General features: G+C 32.9%; 4 protein-coding genes and 1 long non-coding RNA gene across 6 annotated transcripts; 4 read left to right on the top strand and 1 right to left on the bottom strand.

The window, feature by feature from the left end:
- Positions 1-4,855: 4,855 nt before the first annotated feature.
- Positions 4,856-6,014, bottom strand: LOC130498540 (F-box protein DOR-like). Its single transcript, XM_056991986.1, has one exon. The coding sequence runs from the start codon at positions 5,810-5,812 to the stop codon at positions 4,970-4,972; it is 843 nt and encodes a 280-aa protein (XP_056847966.1). The 5' UTR covers positions 5,813-6,014; the 3' UTR covers positions 4,856-4,969.
- LOC130499121 (uncharacterized) lies at positions 5,962-7,095 on the top strand. The gene is made up of 5 exons (XM_056993028.1): positions 5,962-5,985; positions 6,087-6,217; positions 6,287-6,387; positions 6,571-6,637; positions 6,729-7,095. Exons 1-5 carry the CDS (start codon positions 5,962-5,964, stop codon positions 6,844-6,846), a joined length of 441 nt encoding a protein of 146 aa, XP_056849008.1. The 3' UTR covers positions 6,847-7,095.
- A 13-nt stretch (positions 7,096-7,108) lies between these two features.
- LOC108807573 (uncharacterized) lies at positions 7,109-8,356 on the top strand. Its single transcript, XR_008937366.1, has 4 exons — positions 7,109-7,314; positions 7,449-7,507; positions 7,889-8,033; positions 8,136-8,356. It is a non-coding gene; the product is annotated as an uncharacterized LOC108807573 (long non-coding RNA).
- Positions 8,357-12,520: 4,164 nt separating this feature from the next.
- Positions 12,521-16,090, top strand: LOC108819174 (transcription initiation factor TFIID subunit 15). Of its 2 annotated transcripts, XM_018592169.2 has the most exons (8): positions 12,521-12,653; positions 13,151-13,303; positions 13,416-13,756; positions 13,864-14,055; positions 14,523-14,606; positions 15,020-15,101; positions 15,194-15,317; positions 15,700-16,090. In XM_018592169.2, exons 2-8 carry the CDS (start codon positions 13,184-13,186, stop codon positions 15,903-15,905), a joined length of 1,149 nt encoding a protein of 382 aa, XP_018447671.2. In that variant the 5' UTR covers positions 12,521-12,653; positions 13,151-13,183; the 3' UTR covers positions 15,906-16,090. The 2 variants fall into 2 exon arrangements, with proteins under 2 accessions (XP_018447671.2, XP_018447672.2); XM_018592170.2 differs by lacking the exon at positions 12,521-12,653 and having other exon boundaries at positions 13,161-13,320.
- Positions 16,091-17,316: 1,226 nt separating this feature from the next.
- Positions 17,317-19,947, top strand: LOC130499256 (BTB/POZ domain-containing protein At1g50280-like). The gene is made up of 3 exons (XM_056993330.1): positions 17,317-17,475; positions 17,540-18,715; positions 19,510-19,947. The coding sequence occupies exons 1-3, from the start codon at positions 17,413-17,415 to the stop codon at positions 19,858-19,860; spliced, it is 1,590 nt and encodes a 529-aa protein (XP_056849310.1). The 5' UTR covers positions 17,317-17,412; the 3' UTR covers positions 19,861-19,947.
- Positions 19,948-21,717: the final 1,770 nt, after the last annotated feature.

Below are 21,717 nucleotides of genomic sequence, written 5' to 3' on the forward strand. Positions count from 1 at the left end.
GTAGTGTACATACTCCATCCAAGAACAATTAATGAACAGCTGAAACCACAAAATTGTATTAAATTCCTTGCACAAAATGATATAACCTGAGATGAACAGAATATTCTAAAGAGTTTTACATGTGTTGTTGTGAAGTTGAGATAGCTTTTCTGAGACAGCTTCAGCTCTTCTTTAGTGAGCTCTGTCACAAAATTCAAATCTTTTGTCATTAATCCATGCTCATTATGGACGTTAAAGATGTAAAGGAAACTAGAATCTCCACCTAGTCTCCTCAAGGTCATCTCCATGAAATAAATCTTGCTCTTGAGGAAACCAGACACCTTACTCTCCAACTCAGCCATATCATCAGAAATGTTCTTGGGAAAGTCATTGTAGACATTATCATACACGACTGCATGCTTCTCCATCTTGTTTCCCAGTCAACCATTAGAATCCAAAAGATTATGCACCAAAGGCATCAATGCTACATGATACTTCCTCTCTGAGACCGTTGGTTTTTTTATAACTTTCGTCTCAAGTGCCTGAGGCTGTGCCGTTTGAGGCTGAGACTGATGTGCAGGAAGCTGTTGAAGCACTGGCGTCTGAACAATTTGTATATCTAAGCATAATGATGGCACCTAGGCAATAATGTAATCAAAACGTAATCAAATACAACAAATACTATTTGAGTGGGAATGTGGGATATATACATGTTTCTGAACTCTAAGTATTTCTAAAAGAAACAACTATATATGTGTAATAACAAGAAAAAAATAATCCAAACATTTTTAGTGCGTTTATGTGGTTTTCACCCTCTTCCTCTACTGTTATATATATCTACATCTACTCCTATTCTCCCTTTAATGGTTTTCTTTTATCATAAAATATGAATTTTGTTTCAAGGTCTTAAAGTCCATCTCGGTTTTGGATATCTTTCTCCAGATCCTAGATATCATTGAGTCTATGCTTAAGTTTCTAGGATCTAAAATTACAAAATGTTTCTACTTTCATTGAGGTGTTTTATGTGTCCAAGAATTTCTTTTATGCATTGATTTTCCATATATAGAAAATAAACGAACACTTCTAAACTTATTTTTCATTTGGTAAAAGAACAAATTTCATAATAGTAATAATTTTTAAGCTATCCCCAGTACCAAATGCATCTTCCTTACCATAAAGGTTTACTAAAGTTGTGGAGAAACACGATAACCCAACCATTTAGTTTTTCATGTTTCTCCACAACTTTAGTAAAACTACATGGTAGGCAAAATGCATTTGGTACTCGCGATAGCTTAACTGTTATTGCTATTATAAAATTTGTTCTTTTACCAAATGAGAAAATCAAATTTAGAAGTTTTTTAGATTATTCTATATGGTATTGCTTTTCTTTAAATAGTTTCCAAAGGGTCTCTCTCACATTCCCTTGAAAGAAAATGTCTGTGGGAAACCTGCTGAAAAAGATAATATTGAATCACAAAATTGATCTCGATCTATACTAATTGAGAGCGGATTCCATGGAGAATTATGGAGATTGTCTTTGAATGCTAGTTAATTTTACATATGAATTAGGTATTAAATAGTATTTAAATCTAAAGTTCACTGATAATTGATTATTAAACAAAAGTTTTGGATATTACTAAAATATCTTATTTTTATATATGAATTAGGTATTAAATAGTATTTATATCTAAAGCAGATAATTGATTATAGACCTAATATTAATTTTAAATAAATATATTTGATAAAATTGTCATAAGTGATTTAGAAACTCTAATAAAATGATTTTGTAGGCCAGAATAAAAAATGTTTTAAATAGTTTCAAAATATTTATAAATGATATATAAATCTCGTGTGATTTAAAAACATAAAATTTCTAATAATGCCTTATATACAAATCTAATATTTATATATAAGAATATACAACCATTATATTTATTTCTATAAAATATATTAAAAATTAATAATTATACATAAATAATTTATAAAAGAAAGTTGATGAAACATTATATATTATTTCTATAATTATGCAATTAGTTACCATAAATTATTAATTGGTTCTAGAGTTTCTTTTTATTTTTAGATTTGATTAAAATAAAAATTTAAAAAAGTAACAACCAATCAAATTATAACAACCAATCAAATTAGTTAAAAAAACAACCAATCAAATTATAACAATTTCTTAAAACTTCATCTATCAGCGATATGTCAGCAAAAATCAGTAAAGTGACTTTTCAATTAATATATAGGATGATAGTATAAAAGATAAAAAAAATTTGTTTAAATATCTTAACCTACATTGACATATTTTTTTGAACGACCTTTCATTTACATATTGATTGATATTTGGTCATGTTACTTCTGAGTCTTGACGATTATAATTTATAGACGTCAAGAAAATAAAAATCATGGTAGAAAACATTTTTAGTCCACAAAGAATGAGAAAATAAAAATAATATTTCATATAAAATATTGAGGTTGAATGGTAATAGCAGATTAAGCAGTACATGAGAACCGAATTAAGAGGGATAAAAATTACATATTGCAGTACGGTTTAACTACCGTTTGTTGTATGAAATGAACACATAACGCAGAGATACATATAGTATATTTATATTTTACTAACAAAAAAATCAATGACACCAATATAAATAAAAAAAAACTATGAAATCTAATATGCCATTACTGAGATTTTACAACCAATATCTTATTTAATTCTTTTAAAATTATAATTGCCTAATTGTTTTAAACAAAACTAATTTAAGTTTTGTTATTTAAAATAAAAATACAAAAATCAATATCAAATTTGTACTATTAGATCATTATTATATAATTTTATAAATAATATAACAATCAATATTTAAAAAAAAATACAAAATAAACAAAAAAAATTAGTAGTCTTGAGAGAGTTTTTTTTATATGAATTATGTAAAGTAATGAATTAATAAGCTATATGTGAATGGTAACATGTATAATAGGTGATATAGGTGTGGAAATCATATAATATATTTATATTTTACAAATTAAAAATATGTGATACTAAAATAAATTACAAGATTAAATTTACAATTATTTAATGAATATTTTATTATAATCATTTAAATTTATACTAATTAAATATTAGTATAACTAATCTTGTTGATTAAATAATAAACATTTAAATTTAAATTTCTGTATATTATTATTATATGAACAAAATATTAGTGGTTACATATGGGTTTAATGTATCTTTAATAATTAAACTTTGTTTTCAATAATTTTGTTTGCAGCAGTATCTAAACCACACTTTATTTCTTGGAAATACTCACAGGTAAACAACAACCTTTCTTCGTTTCAAAATCGCCCATTTCTCGGTTTCTATGTAGTTCTAATGAACTTTTCATTAACTTTGCGTCTCTGTTCCTTGCAACCTTGAGCAGGCTAAGATGTGTGGATGGTTTAGGAAGCTGCAGCCTGCATGTTTGGGATGGATTTTGATAAGAACTACTAGCAAGAGTAGCCGGAGAGTAAATAATTTGAAAGGTGAGAGGTCAACATAGAAAAAAGCTCTTACCTTTCTTAATGGATTAAGCGAATGAAGTTGACACAGAGTGCTTGCTTATTTTTAACATTGTGTATATCATGTTAGATTTTGCATAAGACTGAGTACATGTTCTATATCATAGTATAAATATCTTCCTTCTCTTCTGTTCCTTTTTGTGTGTGATTTTAATAAAGCAAATCAGACTAATATCTCTGAATCAGACATCTACTAGATTATTCTTGAGATGCCTATCAATCCAATTCATTTGTAAAACACAGAAAAAATCAGAGATGTCATTTCTATCATCCAATTAATTTAGCCTTTTGCTAGTTCTTTCGTTTCTCCAAGATGATTTGCCATATTATATTTCACAGTATGATCCAGGTGTGACATACCGCTTATGAAAATACGATTCAGAGTGGATTTTACTTGGAAGATATATAACAGTTTATAAAGCAAAAAGCTTAACTTAGAACCCATATTGATGTCTGCAAAAAGTTTTTAAAAAGTAATGGAAAATATCCACAAAAGTGAAATCACCATCACAACAAAGGAAGACATCTAATAATATAAAAACAGTAATAACATGATGGAGCTAACCGAGAAACTAGAGGCAGGCTCTGTTACAAAAACCTCAATCTCTAAAGTCCCAGTTAAACATATCACATAAGCTTCACGTCCTCTACATGGTTGTATAATAACATAAACATCACTGAACTTTAACATAGAACTGAAATCAAACTCAACTTAAAACCATATCCATAAGAAAGAGTAGAAAAGGTAAAACCTAAAGCCAAACTAGCTATATTACAAAACTCTAAGCTTTAAAATCCTAGTTAAAACACTTCCAGAAACTTCACGTCCTCAACCATTGACCAAAGTAAAGACTTAGAAAGGCAACAGATTATTTTCAAAGATGAAAACACCATCACAAGAAAACAAACAGAAAAAAAGAAACGGAAATTTGTCATACAATAAGATATGGACGGTGTTAAGAGCCCATGTTCCCGTGATGATGACGATTTGACAGCAACTTAGAGGCAGACTAGCTTTACACAAGTCGAAACTCTTAGTTAAACACTTGCATAAGTGTCACGTCCTCTACATGGTCTAGAAAAATGTAAATTTTTTCACTGCCCTTCAATCCTTGGATTTCAACTCTTGTGAACGTACTCCTTTCAATATTGTAGTAGAACAAGCAGAAGGATAAGTATCTATCTCCTGGCCTTTAGACAATTTCATTAGAGCGAGTCACTCCAACAAACCGTAAATAGGTACGATCAAACGTTCTTCCACAGAGGAGGCAATATATATATATATATATATATATATATATATATATATATATATGCTCACACCATTCTTCTCTTTCGATATCTTCAAGAACCCACAACTCCAAACTTGTACTTCCTTCAGAAACAGATCCATGCCCTTGAGAGGAAAGGAAACCTAACTTACCATTGTAGTTTGTCAGAGTTCCAAACCCCCGCTCGGTTTTTGCATGCGTGTAATCAGGCGGAACTTCTCAGACCGAACATCAAAGCAAGCTAGCATAGTCTCTGCAGTGCTATTCCTAGCTGGATAATACAAGACACCATTGATGCATATGTCTTGTTCCGGCGCAGGAGCGTGTGGTATGCAACATTTGATTTTTCTCCACAGCAAGTTTCCAGTTCCTAATGTCAGAACCTGATGCTCTCGATACAACACTCCATCTCCAGTACAACCCGCCGAGGTCATGCACAGTACCTTAAACTGTTTATCAATAGGATCATACCCGAACAAATTCCTTACACCAACCCTTTGCGTCGTTACTTTGGGTAAAGTCAAAGATTCTCCAGTGCTGGGATTGCATATCACATGCACCGTTTCTTTCCTTCTTTTCACGACCCGCTTAGTTATAACACATACAAGGCCATGGACGGGAAGGCCAGGAATTTCGAAGGAAACGTCGTAGGGATATGTCATGTGATAGTTTGCAGTTACAGGAGAAGAGCTTACGTCTGGGTTTTGGAGCTGAGGTGATGAAAAGAACGACAACCCGTCATTGTGATCCTGGCAGGCGAGCAATACCTGCGGGCGAGCCCAAGATCGGGTCAAGAATAGCTCTGTGAAACATGGACGGAGAATCATGGACGCCCATAGCTTTGATACGCAGCGAGATATGGCTATGGACTTGGCTGGTAATCTCGAGAGTACTTCGAAGATGAGATCAATTGGGAGAGGTTCCTCCATTGAGTGGTTGGATCGGGTAATGCTTCGTGTGATGATGATGCGCCAATCCTCCCGTACATTTCTCCGCCGTGCTTTCATGGTGGTCTAAAACCCTAGTTTCCTTTGATTAACTACCACCTCCAACGGGGATTCATGAGGGATCCTTGGCACAAAAACTTAGATAAATGATATTAAAATAAAAATATACAATTTGCCTCTGTCAAGGATTGATCCTTAGACCACCTGCAATGGGGTATGATAACGAGTCCTTGGCGTTCAATCATATGTCAAAATGAATTGAATAATATTAAAAGAGTTACTGTAGGTAAGGATTGGTCCGTAAATAAGGCATTTAAGGACTCAATCCTTATAGACGTGGCATGTTGTCATTGGCTCTCTATCTCTCTCTCGTCTTCTCCGCTATCTCTCTCTTGTCTTCTCCGCTCTGTTAATTTTCTCAGGAAAGTGTAGATTGAAATTCTGGTATCTGAATCATGAAGTTCGGTGAGTCTTCTTCTCCATCATCCTGATTTGCAATCTGATAAATCCGTCGTAACAACGTTTCTTTCCTAGAGCTGGCGTCACCGTTGAAGAAGTCCGTTCCGCTTCCCCTGTTTCTGATCCTCCTCCTCTCTATCCTCCCGTGTTAACCACCCCCATCTCGTTACCCACTCGTAAGTCTCGTCTCCGTTCTATATATCCTGATTCTTAAAGTGATCGACTACACACGCTACTTCCTCTAGCCGTTGACTTTGATCCTTTAAAATGTGAAAGTTTCATCCTTTTTGATGATCCTTTGCTCTGTTTATCGTTCTATATATTCCAAGACTCTGACTTTCTTGTTTGGCGTTTCACAGCGGAAGCTATTGGCTACCCGAGTGCACAGCAGGTCATGAGCTTCAAAGGTAAGCCCACTGACAAAAGGTTCGTACTTTCAATATCATTGCTCTTGTTAGGATGCAAAGATTTCTACTTTCAATCATATATATGTTGAAATTATCTGCACTTCTTTCAGGCAGTTGCTTGATGAGATTGAGATAAGAGAGCTGCGCATTGATCACATCGACCACCGTTGCTGTTGGGGAAGCCGTCCTGCTCGCACATGGAAGATCCGTGCTGTCGTCTGCTCGTAACAACGTTTCTTTCCCCGGATAATATGGTTGCTACGAAGCTCTTTGCGGAGAAGTCATGGCTGGATCAAGGAGTTGAATGAGAGCAATGATGATTGCATCACAAAATGATTGGTAGACTTGAATGGTGTTTTGGTTGTCGTGTTGAGGCTTTTGTTGATGATTTAGATTGTTGTAGTATGGTAGTTGAAAGCATGAATACGTCAGTGGTCCATATGTAAGTAGACTTACTCTTGTGCTCTGTATATTACGTTGGAGTTGTTTAGATATCCTTGTTCATGTATCTTTTTAATCCTTGAGCTTCATCATTTCCTCTATTAACATTTACAGTACTTGTGTTGAACAGGAAGGTAATTTGAAGTACACTCTATATGGTGTGTTAGTTCATTATGGTAGAGTATTGATTCTGGTCACTACTACTGCTTTGTTCGCACTTCAAGTGGCATATGGTATTCCCTTGATGATAACAAGGTAAGCAGCAGTGTTCTACGGATTTTCCGTTGCTTAATTTTGTTTGATAACTGTTCTTAGTTTATTTCTATACATAGTCCCTTCTTTGTTTAACTTGGCTAGTAGTAAATTTCTCTTTGGCTTTGTTACTGTAGGTTATCCAAGCTAGTGAGAAGACTGTGTTCAACCGGAAAGCGTATAAGTTGATTCGAGAGTAATGCACTTTTTTTCTCAGATCAATTTTAATGTATTTGAGATGTGAATTTTAACCAAAAAAAAAAAATTTCCTAAAGACTCCTAAAATGAATCCACCATTGGACTGCTTATTTTGCTAAGAATTCTTACCTATTCAAAAAAAAAAAAAAAACTAAATTAGCCTCTAAGGACTCCACAATGGAATCCACCATTGTGGATGCTCTTATATAAGTGGTTTAAGGATTAAATCCTTAAGAACGTGGCAAGGTGTGATTGGTTCCCGTGTGGGTGGTGTGGGTTGTTTTTTGCCTCTCTTCTTCCTTTCTTTTCTCCGATAAAAAAATTATGCGTTTTGTTCTGATTGCTTCATGATTAATGGGATTGATAAATTGATTGCCAGACTAGTCTCGGAGCTTCGTTGGTGGTTGCTCGGTCTAGACGAATTCCGACGACCCTAAAGTGCTTCGCTTCCACCGCCAATTCCGAACTTCTCCGTTCCCAGCTCGATCGTCTTCACGCGGAGGCAGAGTCCACTCGTGCCAAAGGTCTCACCTTTATTTCCTTCTTAATTGGAATGAGCAACTGTGTGATTGATTGATGTCAAAGTTTGTTACTTTTCTTTTCTTTCTTTTGTTGTTTGTGTCCAGCAAATAGTAATAGGTTGAGACTTTTGAGATTATCCGAGGCTGCTGAGAATCTACGGAGACAAGCATATGTTCATGTTCAGACAGAGAAAGAGAACGATGCAAGAGAGTTGCTTCTCCAGAGAGCTTGAGAAGGTGGTGGATTTTTTAGTTTCTCGTTTGTAATTGGCCATGAATGCTTGAGAAGGTGGTAGATTGGGAAGATCAATCGCGCTAATTTTGAATTGTTCATTTCATTGGGAGTTATCTGGAGTTTATGGATTTGAAATCAATTTGGTACCGAAACGAGGATCTTGAGGTTTATGGTGTTATGTGGCGTAGAAATTATCAGAAAAAAATCAAGTAATCTGGAACTTCTCAACTTGTTTGTGTAACAATGGCTGGTCTCTGAGAGTTGTTAGGAGTTTGAATTTGAGATCACCTGTCCTGAGTATAGAGTGGAGGTTTCTCACTGTCTAGAAATCCATCTTTAAATTTTATAAAACCCCCTTTGTTCCCATAAGATTATGTCTGTGGAAGCAGCAGCTTTTGATGCCTACTTTAAGGCTGTTTTACAGTGTTTAGAAATAGCAGATAGTGCATCGTACTTCATGATTGTTCAGGGTACTTTTGTATTGCAAGACAACAAGTTCAGATGGCTATCTCGTGTCTCAATTGACCCTTCGTCTGAGATGGTAACCGAAGATCCGTCTACTCCAGGGGAAAGCAAAGCAGCACAAGCGGTGGGCATGTACAGGACGATTCACTTTCTTTATTGAGTAACTAGGTGATCCGCGTAGTTAAATTATTGAGAATTCGGCAAAAAAAAAAATCGTAAATAAAATCAAGTAGACACTGGGTTCGAACCCACACCCACGTTGTTTAGATCAAATGGCAAAGTACTTTACCACTGGGCTAGTGGCTCAATCAGATAAGTTACTATCACATTTAATATTATTTGGTATTAATTAAATATAAAAAATTATCTAAAAACTTAAAAAAATCTTTAAAATTTCTAAAAATTGAAAAAATAATTCCAAAAAGAGAAAATTGTTTTTTCGGATTATAAAAAAGTTGAAAAAAAAAATTCGAAAAAATATTCCAAAAAATTATAAAATATTTCGAATCTGAAAACATATAATCAGAAAATATATAAAAAAAATTAGTTTTTATATACTAATTTTGGATTATACTAAATTTTTTTTATATATTTTCTGATTATATGTTTTCAGATTCGAAATTTTTTATCCTTTTTTGAATTTTTTTTTGGAGCTATTTTTTCAATTTTTCTTTTTATAATTTGAAAAATGAAAAATTTCTTTTTGGCATTTTTTATAAAAAAATAAAGAAAATTATTTTTAATAGATTCTGATTATTTTCATTTTTATAACTTTTTTCATATTTTTGGATTATTTTTATTTTTCGATTTTTTAATCTGAAAAATGAAATTTGTTTTTTGGATTTTTTTTAAAATAAAAATTTTGGAAGATTTTTAAAATTTCTTTATTTTTATATTTTTGGAATTTTAAAGACTTTTTAAATTTTTAGAGAATTTTTTTATATTCAAAATTAGTACCAAATAAAAGTAAATGTGTTAGTACATAAATTGAATGTACCACTAGCCTAGTTGTAAAATACTTTGCATTTGATCCGAACAACTTGAGTTCGAAACCTGGTCAACGCTGTGCTAATTATTTGATATTTTTTATTTTTTATTTAGTATTTATATACTAAATTCTGACCTGTACTCCATGTTCAAAAACGCGGAGAACGCGGCCGAGTTCTCGGCGTGGAGGCGCTTGGCGGTTACTTGCCGTTTCGTTTAGGCTCTGTGCGCTCAAAAACTCGGAGCCGACAAAAAAAGAGATTTTTTTTTTCACTTCTCGGGATTAAAATCAATGGTTATGCTATATATCCATCAGATTTTGATATAAACACTAGTTAGAACAAGAAATTTGATGAAAAAAGGGAAGAAAACTGAAAGACGGCAGGTTAGGGTACGCAGAGATTTTAATTTCAGGGGAAGAAGACATGGGTAATTAAGTCATTATGCTTGATTATTAAATAAAAAAAAGTGACTTTTGCCCACGCTGTAAATCGAACCCATTAACTTAGGGAAGTCAAACAGACTTATACCACTAGGCCATGAGGCTAACTGATGTTATTTGTACATAATAATATGTATAATTACTTAAATATATTAAATTTATTAAAAACTAATCCCCGATTAATCCACGATTAATCTTCGATTTTTTGGCTACTCGCTAGGCGGACACCGAGCGCCCGACTCGCGCCTAGCGCAATTTCGAACATGGCCTGTACTCAAAAGAGCGGGTATATTTTTTTGTTTAAATTTAGTTTTCATATTTGTGTTTTCTTTGTGATTATATTCGTATGTTTCTTTGTAATCATATTTGTGTGTAAATCTTAATCGAAATATATTTTATTAAATAATGGCAATTTAAAATTTGATCCGATATACGTTCGGTTAGGGATATATTGCAGGTCGAATCCGGCCCACCGACCCGCCAACCCGCTGGTTCCACATACTGTGGTTTGAGTTAACAATTCAAAATTTGGATAACAAAATGGGTCTTTCTTAGAATCAAAGTTCAAATATAAAAAAAAAACTGAATGAATAATGTATGTGATAATAGTTAATTTTTATTCAAAATATCCAATAGTCTAATTTCTCCCACAAAATGGGTATGGTATAAATGAAAGAGAAATTTCTTTAGATAGTCTTTTAGTTTATTTTTACAAAAATAGCATCTCAAAGAAAAAAAGACTAAAATTTTTGTATTGAAGGATAAATATACATTTATAATCATTGGGTTAACTAATCTAAGAGTTAGGGTATAGAATAAAGAGATGTGGTTTTAAGAATGTATTCAATTTCTTAAAAATTAAAATAATTATTAAATTTTCAAAATGAAAAGAAATTATTTTAATCATTTTATATTTTGAAAACTATTTTTGTGATAAAAGTTTAAAATGTGGTATCTGAGAGAATTACTCCAAGTGAAACGTAAGAAAACTGAAGTTTATATATAAAAAATGGGAAAATCGCATAAAAAACCCTCAAAGTGTCACTTACTAGCACTTTAAACCTTGAAGTTTTTTCACTAACACTTTTAACCTTCAAAGTGACATTTGTATCATAAAAACCTCCAAAGCAATAAGTTGACCGGTTCAACAGGTAATTTTTCAAGAAATAATTATTTAATTAATAAAATAAACAAAAAAATAAATAAAAACTCCAAAATAAATAAAAATCGAATTTTTAATAAGATATAAGAAAATGAAAAAAAAATAAAAAATATATTTTTTAGAAAATTAAATAAATATTTTTAAAAATAATTAATTTTCTTAAAATATTAATAAAATAAAAATAACTAAAAAATTAATAATAAATAAGATTAAATTTAAATAGAGAATAACTAAATAAAAAGTTCACAAATTTTTAAAAATATGGAAAATATAAAATTCAAAATTCATTAGTGACGATGATGATTTCTCACATAACCATTAACAATGAAGATAATTGTCATATCTCCAATGATAGTTTCCAACATCATCATTGAAAATGATAAAAAAAAAAACTTTTTCAAACTTTTGAATTTTAATTTTTTTTTTAAATCTATGATTTTTTTAGTTTTCTGTTTTTTTTTTTAATTTGATCTCATTTATTTTTGAATTTTAATTTTCTAAATATTAATTAATTTTATAAATTATATTTAGATTTCTAAATTATATTTAGAAAATAAAAATTCAAAAATAAATGAGATCAAATTAAAAAACAGAAAAATAAAATTCATATATTTCAGAAAAATGAAAATTCAAAAGTTTAAAAAAGTTTTTTTTTGTTATTTTCAACGATGATGTTGGAAACTATCATTGGATTTATGACAATTATCGTCATTGTTAATTGTTATGTGAGAAACCATCATCGTCACTAATGAATTTTGAATTTTCTATTTTCCATATTTTAAAAAATTTGTGAACTTTTTATTTAGTTATTATCTATTTAAATTTAATCTTATTTATTATTAATTTTTAGTTATTTTATTTTATTAATATTTTAGAAAATTATTTATTTAATTTTCTAAAAAAAATTATTTTTATTTTATTTTTTTCATTTTCTTAAATTTTATTAAAAGTTTCGATTTTTATTTATTTTGGAGTTTTTATTTATTTATTTTGTTTATTTTATTAATTAAATAATTATTTTTGAAAAAATTACCTGCTGAACTGGTCACCTTATTGTTTTGGAGGTTTTTTTATGATACAAATGTTAGTGGAAAAACTTCAAGGTTTAAAATGTTAGCAAGTGACACTTTGAGGATTTTTTATTCGATTTTCTCTATAAAAAGTAAATAAATTGAATGTTTTTTCTCGGCGAAAGTATATGTAAATATATATATTTGTAAATTTATTTAAAAATAAATTGCAAATAACCACCAAACAATCTAGGTCACCACCCCCTCCAAAGAGTTTATTCGCGAGATCTCTGACTAGACTGCAAACCCTAATCCGTCGCCGGTAAGATTCCCTCTCCGTTCTTCTCTTTTTTTTTTTTAATTTCCCTCGTCTTCTTTAGTCCTTCTCTCGTTGTCTCGTGTTTCGTTATTTCTGAATCCAAAAATCGGTCTCTCCTCTTTTTGATCTCAGATGTTTTTTTTTTTCCTTCGTTCTTCACTGTTAATCTATTCCCACGGCTCATCGTTGACTGCTTAGGTATCGAAATTAGCTTCACGCGTTTTACAAGTTTCGTATCGTATCGATCTCCGTCTTGACTGCCTGCCTGTTAATATGATTATAACGCTTCTCAGTGTTGATTAGGTCTATATCTGTGTATTCTATATGTACGCTCTTGTATTTGGTTTAATCATCTACAGATTCGTTTAGATGAAATTGGATTAAGATGGCTGCGTCTGTTACTATAATTATGATTATAACGCTTCTCAGTGTTGATTAGGTCTATATCTGTGTTTCTGTATAGTACGCTTGTGATGAACAAATGGTTTTATCATCTACAGATTCGTGACGGCGTCTCGTTATTGGATTTAAAGATGGCTGGATATTCAACGAAAGGAGCTCCTACGAATGGATCAGTCTACGTTTCTAACCTTCCACTAGGCACTGACGAGAATATGTTGGCTGAATATTTTGGGACCATTGGGTTACTAAAGGTATGGTATTAAGCCAGGTACTCTAATGGTTTTGCTTCTATTTCTTTTTGACGTTATTGAATTCTTTTTATCCACAAGATGTCTAACTTTTTTACCGTTTTGTTTTATATAGAGAGACAAACGAACTGGTACTCCCAAGGTGTGGCTGTACCGAGACAAAGAGACTGATGAGCCCAAAGGAGATGCTACTGTTACCTATGAAGACCCGCACGCTGCTTTGGCTGCTGTTGATTGGTTCAATAACAAAGACTTCCATGGAAGCGTCATTGGAGTTTTTATGGCGGAGTCGAAGAGCAAAAGTGGAGGAGACCATCCGAGTGAGTCTTTCGGGTTCGATGGAGGTGCTGCTAACAAGGAAACAGATGGAGGAGGTGCTGGAAGGGGGAGAGGTCAGGGTGATTCTTCCGCCAAGCCATGGCAGCAAGACGGGGACTGGATGTGCCCAAATACAAGGTCTGTGACATCGGTGAGGAGCTTCATCTATCTATCCAATTGGTTTTGCAGCTTTGTATATTGGGAGTTTTTAGCTGTAGTGTTCTTATGTTCTTCTATTGTGGCAGTTGCACAAATGTGAATTTTGCGTTCCGTGGGGTTTGTAACCGTTGCGGAACTGCCAGACCAGCTGGTGCATCTGGTGGCAGCATGGGGGCTGGTGGTCGTGGAAGGGGCCGAGGTGGAGGTGCTGATGGTGGCCCACCGGGGAAGGGTGCTTCTACTGGTCTTTTTGGTCCAAATGATTGGTCTTGTCCAATGTAAGTAATCTGATTAGGTCTGAAATAGTAGTTGGTTCACTTTCACATGATAACGAGCTACTAATACTTGTTAAAAATACGGTAGCAATAGAAAGTTTACATTATAATGAGCGTATGGAAAGATTTGTATGTGGATGTTTTTGATTAACCCTTCACTTAGAAATGATGTGGCACTGAAACTGGCCCTAAGAATGTGTGAAGCCACCATGTTGATTCTAATCTCGCAAATTGTCTTCAGAGAGTTGTCAAACTGAAAAATTGGGTTGTAGACTTGTAGTTTTGATCCAGTATCCCGAGTTTTTCTTAGATTCTTATAAATTAGAGATTGTAAGTTAAATGGAATTTTATTTTTCTACTAGTTTAACTAAGAGGCTGCTCTTATTGGTGGCTATATATCCTCTAGTTCCGGTCTTTATTGTTTATTACTTTGGTCTGTAATCCTTTTGTTCTGATATTTTAATAATCAGGTGCGGTAATGTCAACTGGGCTAAGCGTTTAAAATGTAACGTCTGCAACACCAATAAACCTGGTCAGAATGAAGGTGGTGTGAGGTATGACTCAGTGTCAATGATAAGCTTTCCTTTTTATTGTTCTTTTGCAATGTTGAACTGAGGATTGATATTTTAAATGATTATTTTTTTTCCGGTGAATTTAGGATACATTTATAGATTTTGTGTTCGATACTAGTAGTTTTGTTGTCACTTGTCAGCAGGGAATTTTTATTCTTCTTTAGAGATGGCCTAATAGATAATTGTAAAAAATAGGACAAGATATTCTCTTCTGCAATTTGACTGAGTGCTTCCTTTGCCACTGTGTTCAGTATGAAGAATGCTGCAGACGCATCAACATATGTTTTGGCAATTGATGTATCTCACTTGAAATATTTATAGTAGCAAAATAGAGTTACTAAAGGGTTTTAGCTTGACGGGCCTGTTGTGCTTATTCATTTATTCTTACTATATAGGGGAGGCCGTGGTGGTGGTTACAAGGAATTGGATGAACAAGAATTAGAGGAAACAAAGAGACGCAGGCGTGAGGCCGAACAAGTAAAATATTCTTTCACTGAAGCGTTCTCTGTGTTTGTGAGGTTTTTTTTTTGTTTGGTATACCGTTTAACTTTATGTCATAAAAATTTCAGGATGATGGTGAAATGTATGATGAGTTTGGAAATCTAAAGAAGAAGTACCGCGTTAAAACACACCAAGCTGACGCCAGACCTGCTGTTGCTGCTGGTCGTGCTGGGTGGGAAGTCGAGGAACTAGGTAATTTCTGTTTTAACTTCAACTCAGAGAACTCCTCTGTCAGAATAGAACCTTTCCGATATGATAAAAACTAGTTGTCCCGATAGATACCTACTTCTGTAGTAAAAATAGACACTTCGTTTGATTTTGCACATTAAGCTCAAGGCTATATGCTCATACTGCCAAATCCTTGAGGAGCTCCAATGATATGATTCTTGTATTACTTGGTGTTTCTCTTAAGAGCTTTCTTCTTTTAACTGAATGCATTAAAAAAGAAGGCGACAAAGATGAAAGGTTATACTAAGTTCGCCCAACAGTGTAAAAAAATGTTTGATTGCTGCTTTCCACAAAAAAAATGTCATGATCCAATGTGTTTATTCGGTGTATATCTATTGTGTGACAGGTGTTGATAGAGATGGAAGAGAGAGAAGCAGAGACAGGCAAAGAGACCGTGGGGATAAGCATAGAGATCATCATCATCACTACGATAAGGATAGACGCAGGAGCAGAAGCAGAAGCCGAGAGAGGGAAAGAGGCAAGGAGCGTGACTATGACCGTGACAGGGACAGAGACAGAGACTATGGTCGTGGAAGCAGGTACCGTAACTGAGAGATTGCTCACAAACTGTTAGAGTTTATTTATCTTTTCCAATGTTTCATCCACTTTCTTTCTACAATATTTGGCAACACACAAGTTCTTTGGCCTTTTTCTTTTAATTGTGTGAAGTAAAAGTCTCGTGGAACTTTAACGGTCTACTTATATGTTCAGAGAATTATCCTTTGTCTTTTGTGTTATTTTGGTTGTGCCTTTGGTATTTTCTTTTTTGTTTCTTTTTTATTTTTGAAACTTTTTGATTCTTCTTGTTTTATTGCCAATGATTTTCATCGCTGTATAATTGTGTAGCGAAACGAGCTAAAAAAGATAGAATATGGAGATTTTTGTGGATAATACTTTCTCACATATCTCAAAATAGGATAAGAATAAAATTGGGATTTTGGTAATACATGGTCGCATTTGGAAATACGATGAAAAATGCTCGCAGTGGACTCGCACATATACTAGGAGAAAGAAAAACACCATTTTAGTAAGGACCACTCACATTCACATGCATTTTTGACAAAAGGAAATTTCAACAAAGAAAATGCCATAATAATTGTTAAAAAGTAAACGACGAAAATCAAATGTTGTCCAATCTTTAGTGAAGTTATCTGCACAATTTCAAAAAGTAATTAATAATAGTCCGCAAAGCGAGAAAATTTGTAGCAGACCTCTCCAAAACCATGTCGCATTTGTATTATGATACTTTGATCTGTTCTCAGCACAAAATATAAAGTTAGATCTTGACTCCCAACCATTGTTTGATCGATCTCACAATAAGTCTTGACTGACGTTTCCACTGTACAAATGGCATTTTCAGTTGTATCTGGTCCCATCTCTTAGATAGGTAACTAGATATCCTAATCTGGACAATTATTTTACAATTATGAGATATAATGTATCTAATTTGTTTTTTCCCCTAAAATTATAATATATAATTAGTGCAATTTCGAAAGTCCACGCGCGATGTTGTGGACTTTGAATTTGAATTTCTGTAAAATTTTGAACTGAACACAAACTTATAAGAATACCGCAATATTTAGACAATAGCTTAGTACCATGAAAATTTGTGCAATTGGATAAAGTTATATTAGTTTTTTAGAAAGTCAATCATTCTCAAAGAAATGAGAATCAAATTCAATAGCATTCTTTTAAAAACAACAAAACAATACAAACAAAAACAATCAATTTTATTGAAATTTGAGATAATTTGAAAATTTTATGTGGTTTTCTATAATATTTTGTATAAAACTATACTAGTTCAACATAAACTTTTGTCTTACTTCCGTCTAATTTCTATTTAAATTATTTTGTTAGTAAGTATTTTATTTTATTGTTGTAAATAAAGACAAATAAAACACTATGCATATCTCATTTCCATGTGGCCACTATAATTATTGCTCTATAAATTCCAAAAACACACACAAAAATAAAACAGCGGAAGAATCAGAAAACAGCTTACAAACTAGTCACAAGACTCATTAGGCTTTCATACTCTGATGCAAAAAAATCCCGAGAAATGTCTCTCTTCTACGATCTTCAAATCTGTATCAATGGAGATCACACATTCTTCCTCAATCAGGTAAAACCTAAACCGAATCTTGATTATGCTCTGTTTCTTATTTCTACTGTATGCTCTGTTTTAGGATGTGATCTCAAAGTACTCTGGAAGCTTAAGGAAGCTGATAAAACAGAGCAAGAAGAAGAGAAACAAGAAGAGTAAATCTTCAGAGATCATCGCTATCGAGATCGATGGGTTTCCAGGTGGACCAGATGGGTTTGAGCTGGTTTCAAGGTTCTGTTACAGCAACGGAGGAATCTCGATCGATGTCTCAAACGTCTCGACTCTGTACTGCTGCTCTGTTTTTCTAGGCATGACGGAAAAGCTCTGTTTCTCTAACCTCTTGCTCCAAACAGAGTCTTTTCTCGAAGAAGTGTTCTACGGTTCTTGGAACGACATCGTTTCAAGCCTCAAGAGCTGCGAGCAAGTGTTCCTCCACGCAGATTCGTACGGTCTCGTCGATAAACTCATTTTCGCAGCTTTGACCAGAATCTCTCGGAGTTCAGAAGCGTTCTCTTCTTCTTCACTGTCTTCTTCTTCGCCTTCTTCGGCTAAGAACACGCCTGAATCAGACAAAAGGTTAACTTCTCAGACTGTTTCTTGCGGAAGAAGCAACGAGTGGTGGTTCAATGATATGTCAAGTCTCTCCCCAATGATCATCTTGAAGTTAAAAAGGATCATTGGAGCTTACAAAACCAATGTGAAAAGCTTGGTCATGACTAAGTTTCTTCTCCATTATCTCAAGACAAGACTCCAAACCAAATCAAGAAATATAGAGCTTATGAGGAACAAGCTTGAGTACTCTGATTTAGCTGATACAGCGGTTACAGGAGTGGTTTTGGCTGGTAAAACCGTGTTTTCTTGCAGGAAACTCTTCTGGGTTCTTCGGGTTTTATCCAGTTTTAGTCTAAGTAGAGAGTCAAAAACCGGTTTAGAAACCCTAATTGGAGAAATGTTGGATCAAGCAACACTTGATGATCTTCTGATACCTGCAGCTGGAGGAAGCAGAGAGAGTGGGTTCTACAATGTTGTTCTTGTGATAAGATTGCTAAAAGTGTTTGTGAGGAACAGAGAAGAAGGAGAAGAAGAAGAAGAATCAAAGATGAAAGAAGTTGGGAGATTGATTGATAAGTATTTAAGAGAGATATCTCCAGATCAGAATTTGAAAGTATCCAAGTTCCTTGGTGTTGCAGAGAGTTTGCCAGATTCTGCTAGAGGTTGCTTTGATGGAGTTTACAGAGCCATTGACATCTATCTACAGGTCAGTACTTATTTTCTTGAATTTTCTTTTTACCTGATCAACATTTTTCTTGCATCTCTTCACCAACTAATTGATGGTGCAAAAAATTAAAAAGTTTTTAATACAAGTGAGACAAATAAAGAGGGAATAAGTTGTTTTTCTTTAAAATTTGTATTGGACATACAGAAGATGACAAGTGACAGATAGATTTTGAATACATTTTTCTATTAAACAGATTTTTGGTTTCTTGTATTCATCAAGAGATTCAAACAGAGCTAAACTATTCTTTTAATCATCATAAAGATTTGAAGGTTGTGATGATGTGTATACCATTTATACACTGAGAGTATATTTTATATTTAAGACTTGGAGTCATCTTCAGTTTCTTCACTGTCTTGTTGCTGCCGTGGGGTTCCTGTCAGATTACCTCACAAGGATACAAGTTTCTTCTGTATTCTTGTCTGTCTGGTCCTTTTACTATTTTTTAAAACAATACTATTAATAACACTATACTAAAAACTCAAAACTATAGTTCTTTTTGGGTATAGTACTATCAAATATCAAATATTGCCACTGGAAACACTAACAAGCATTCATATTTATTTTATATTAGTAACTGATAATTTCCATTTTATTAAACCAAATATGAAATTTAAAGAAACAAATGATATTTCAGTTTTATATTTGATCATTTTTCCTAGAGACTTTCAATATTATTTACATCAAAATAAAATCCTTTTTAAAAAAGAAATACATTTGTGGTGACATTATATAATAAGTCCTTTCTAATGTTTTGTTACTTTGTTGTTGTACAGTCTCATCCTAATCTAACACCAGAAGATCGAACAAAGATATGTCGATGTCTCAATTACAAGAAACTGACACTGGAGACCTGCAGACAGCTCGCCAGAAACCCTAAGATCCCTCCAGATGTTGCCATTCAAGCACTCAAGTCCAGATGTGACGATCAAAAACAGAGAACTCCAATTCCAGAGGTGAAACTTGTAAACAAGAGTACGTGTCGTAGTCGTAGACACTCACAAGACAAGAAGCCTGTAATGTTGCACCATAAAGGCTTTGCGATATCAGAGAAATTAGCCGAGGAGCTGAAGACTAAAGAAGTATATAACTGGAAGGTTATAGATAGTTTCAGAGAACAGCTATGAGGTGAAATTGTAATCTCATTTTGCGTCCCAGTGTTGTACAGAGTCTTGTACAAATAATCGGTTTCAGCAATATTTTTTAGTACCAAATTGACTAGCTCTCAGGCTGCATTTGCAGGTCAGGATAGTCACTTCAACTACGAGTTGGGCATTTGGCTCAGACCAAAATAAACCGAACCGATCAAACTGAGAATTTTTAGTTTCCAATTTCACATTTGGTTTAGATAAAATTCAATAGATTCTGTTCAGGTCGTCAAATATCAACCAAACAAAACTGAATAAATAAACTGAAATTAAGGCCGAACTATACCAAATTTTATCAGAACAATTTGTGTTCCGCCGAATAAACCGAGATATAAAACGATTTTGGTTTAATTAGGAACACAAAACATAACTAAAAACCAAACCAAATAATCTGAATTTCAAACCAAACCACAATATATTTAGTGATACCCTCTCGAAAATGAGAAAACCCTAAAAAACCGAATGTTCAATTCTACTCGGTGCTTTTAAAATTGGAACGAAAAATAAATCATAAAATTTTTGGATCACAGTTCAATATAGTTTCACCAGACGAAACCTAATTCGATAATATGGTTTAATATATTTTTAATATATAAATTTAAAAGTAACTAGATTCTGACCCGCCTTTCAGAGGGCAGGTATATTTTTTGTTGAAAAAATTAATTTTATGTCATGAATATTTTTATCCTTGATAAATTATATTTTGTTAAGAATTTATGAAATTATCTAAAATTATTGTATGAATTATTTTTGTTATTTTAAATATGACCAAAATTTTGAAGACTCCAAATAATTCTGATCCGTATTATGATTTTTGTTTATTAACCTGCTGTTAAACTTGTGAATTATTTCACAGTGATTTTATTTTTAGTATTTTAATTTAAATAAAAAGTTTAATATTTTTAAACTATTGTTTTTTGTCATAGACCCGTTATGTATTGATAAAATCTGTTTTGTGTATTTTAAAAAGTTTATATGATTTTTTAATTTAAATGAAACTATTTTTTTAAATATTTGAGAACATTCGGGTCTTCAGAATCTAGATTCTGACCCATCCTTTCAAAAAGACATGCATATTTTTTTGTTTAATTTTTTCTAGATATTTAACAGCAATCATATACGACCTACAAAATATATCCTAAGAAAGATTGTAAACAGTAATTAACTAAATCTTAATCAAAATCTATTTGATTTACTGTAGAAATAATAGTAATTTAAAGTTGGCCGGCATACACTCGTTTCTTTATAATTATAAATCCATTTTTTGTAATCATATTTATCTATTCAGAATAGGTCTAGGCATCCGGTCCTCGGATCAGGTTTTATTGGGTCTGCATCCTTCGGTTCCTGAAAATTTAGATCCATATAGATATCTATAGTTTTTCAGGTCTGCTCGGCCTGGATCTTGTCGAACTCTTGTCGGTTCAGGTATATAATTCTAATATCCGTAAAACACTCGTAATTTCAGTTTTATTTCGGATTCGGGTTGATTTGGGTATATAGGACCCGAAAAAGACCTGACATATCCAAATTGAATTTGAAAACTCAAAAAGTACCTGTAAATCCTAAAAATACCTGGAGAAAATATATCTGAAACTTACCCAAAATCAGATCCGAAAATCCGAAAGGTATCTCAAATTTTACCCGAACACCCAAATTATATTTTTTTGGAAATCTAAAATTTACCCGAAACCTGAAATTATACCTAAAAACCTGAACCCGAAACTTAAAAAAATATCTGAAATATCCAAAATACACACAATCATCCAAATTTACCTAATATATAATAATTTTTGAGTATTTCAAATACCTGATTGGGTCTCTTGTAGGACGTAG

This window comes from Raphanus sativus, chromosome 8, assembly GCF_000801105.2.
Source record: "Raphanus sativus cultivar WK10039 chromosome 8, ASM80110v3, whole genome shotgun sequence".
In the NCBI taxonomy this organism is placed as follows: Eukaryota; Viridiplantae; Streptophyta; class Magnoliopsida; order Brassicales; family Brassicaceae; genus Raphanus; species Raphanus sativus.

Bases quoted from the DNA above. Each gene is read 5' to 3' on its own strand.
- LOC130499256 (XM_056993330.1), top strand. From the start codon at position 17,413: ATGTCTCTCTTCTACGATCTTCAAATCTGTATCAATGGAGATCACACA. The intron at 17,476-17,539 runs GTAAAACCTAAA...GCTCTGTTTTAG, and splicing joins ACACATTCTTCCTCAATCAG to GATGTGATCTCAAAGTACTC. The intron at 18,716-19,509 runs GTCAGTACTTAT...GTTGTTGTACAG, and splicing joins CCATTGACATCTATCTACAG to TCTCATCCTAATCTAACACC.
- LOC130499121 (XM_056993028.1), top strand. From the start codon at position 5,962: ATGGGGTATGATAACGAGTCCTTG. The intron at 6,218-6,286 runs GTGAGTCTTCTT...TTTCTTTCCTAG, and splicing joins TATCTGAATCATGAAGTTCG to AGCTGGCGTCACCGTTGAAG. The intron at 6,388-6,570 runs GTAAGTCTCGTC...GGCGTTTCACAG, and splicing joins CCCCATCTCGTTACCCACTC to CGGAAGCTATTGGCTACCCG.
- LOC108819174 (XM_018592169.2), top strand. From the start codon at position 13,184: ATGGCTGGATATTCAACGAAAGGAGCTCCTACGAATGGATCAGTCTAC. The intron at 14,056-14,522 runs GTAAGTAATCTG...TTTAATAATCAG, and splicing joins AATGATTGGTCTTGTCCAAT to GTGCGGTAATGTCAACTGGG. The intron at 15,318-15,699 runs GTAATTTCTGTT...ATTGTGTGACAG, and splicing joins GTGGGAAGTCGAGGAACTAG to GTGTTGATAGAGATGGAAGA.
- LOC130498540 (XM_056991986.1), bottom strand. From the start codon at position 5,812: ATGAAAGCACGGCGGAGAAATGTACGGGAGGATTGGCGCATCATCATC.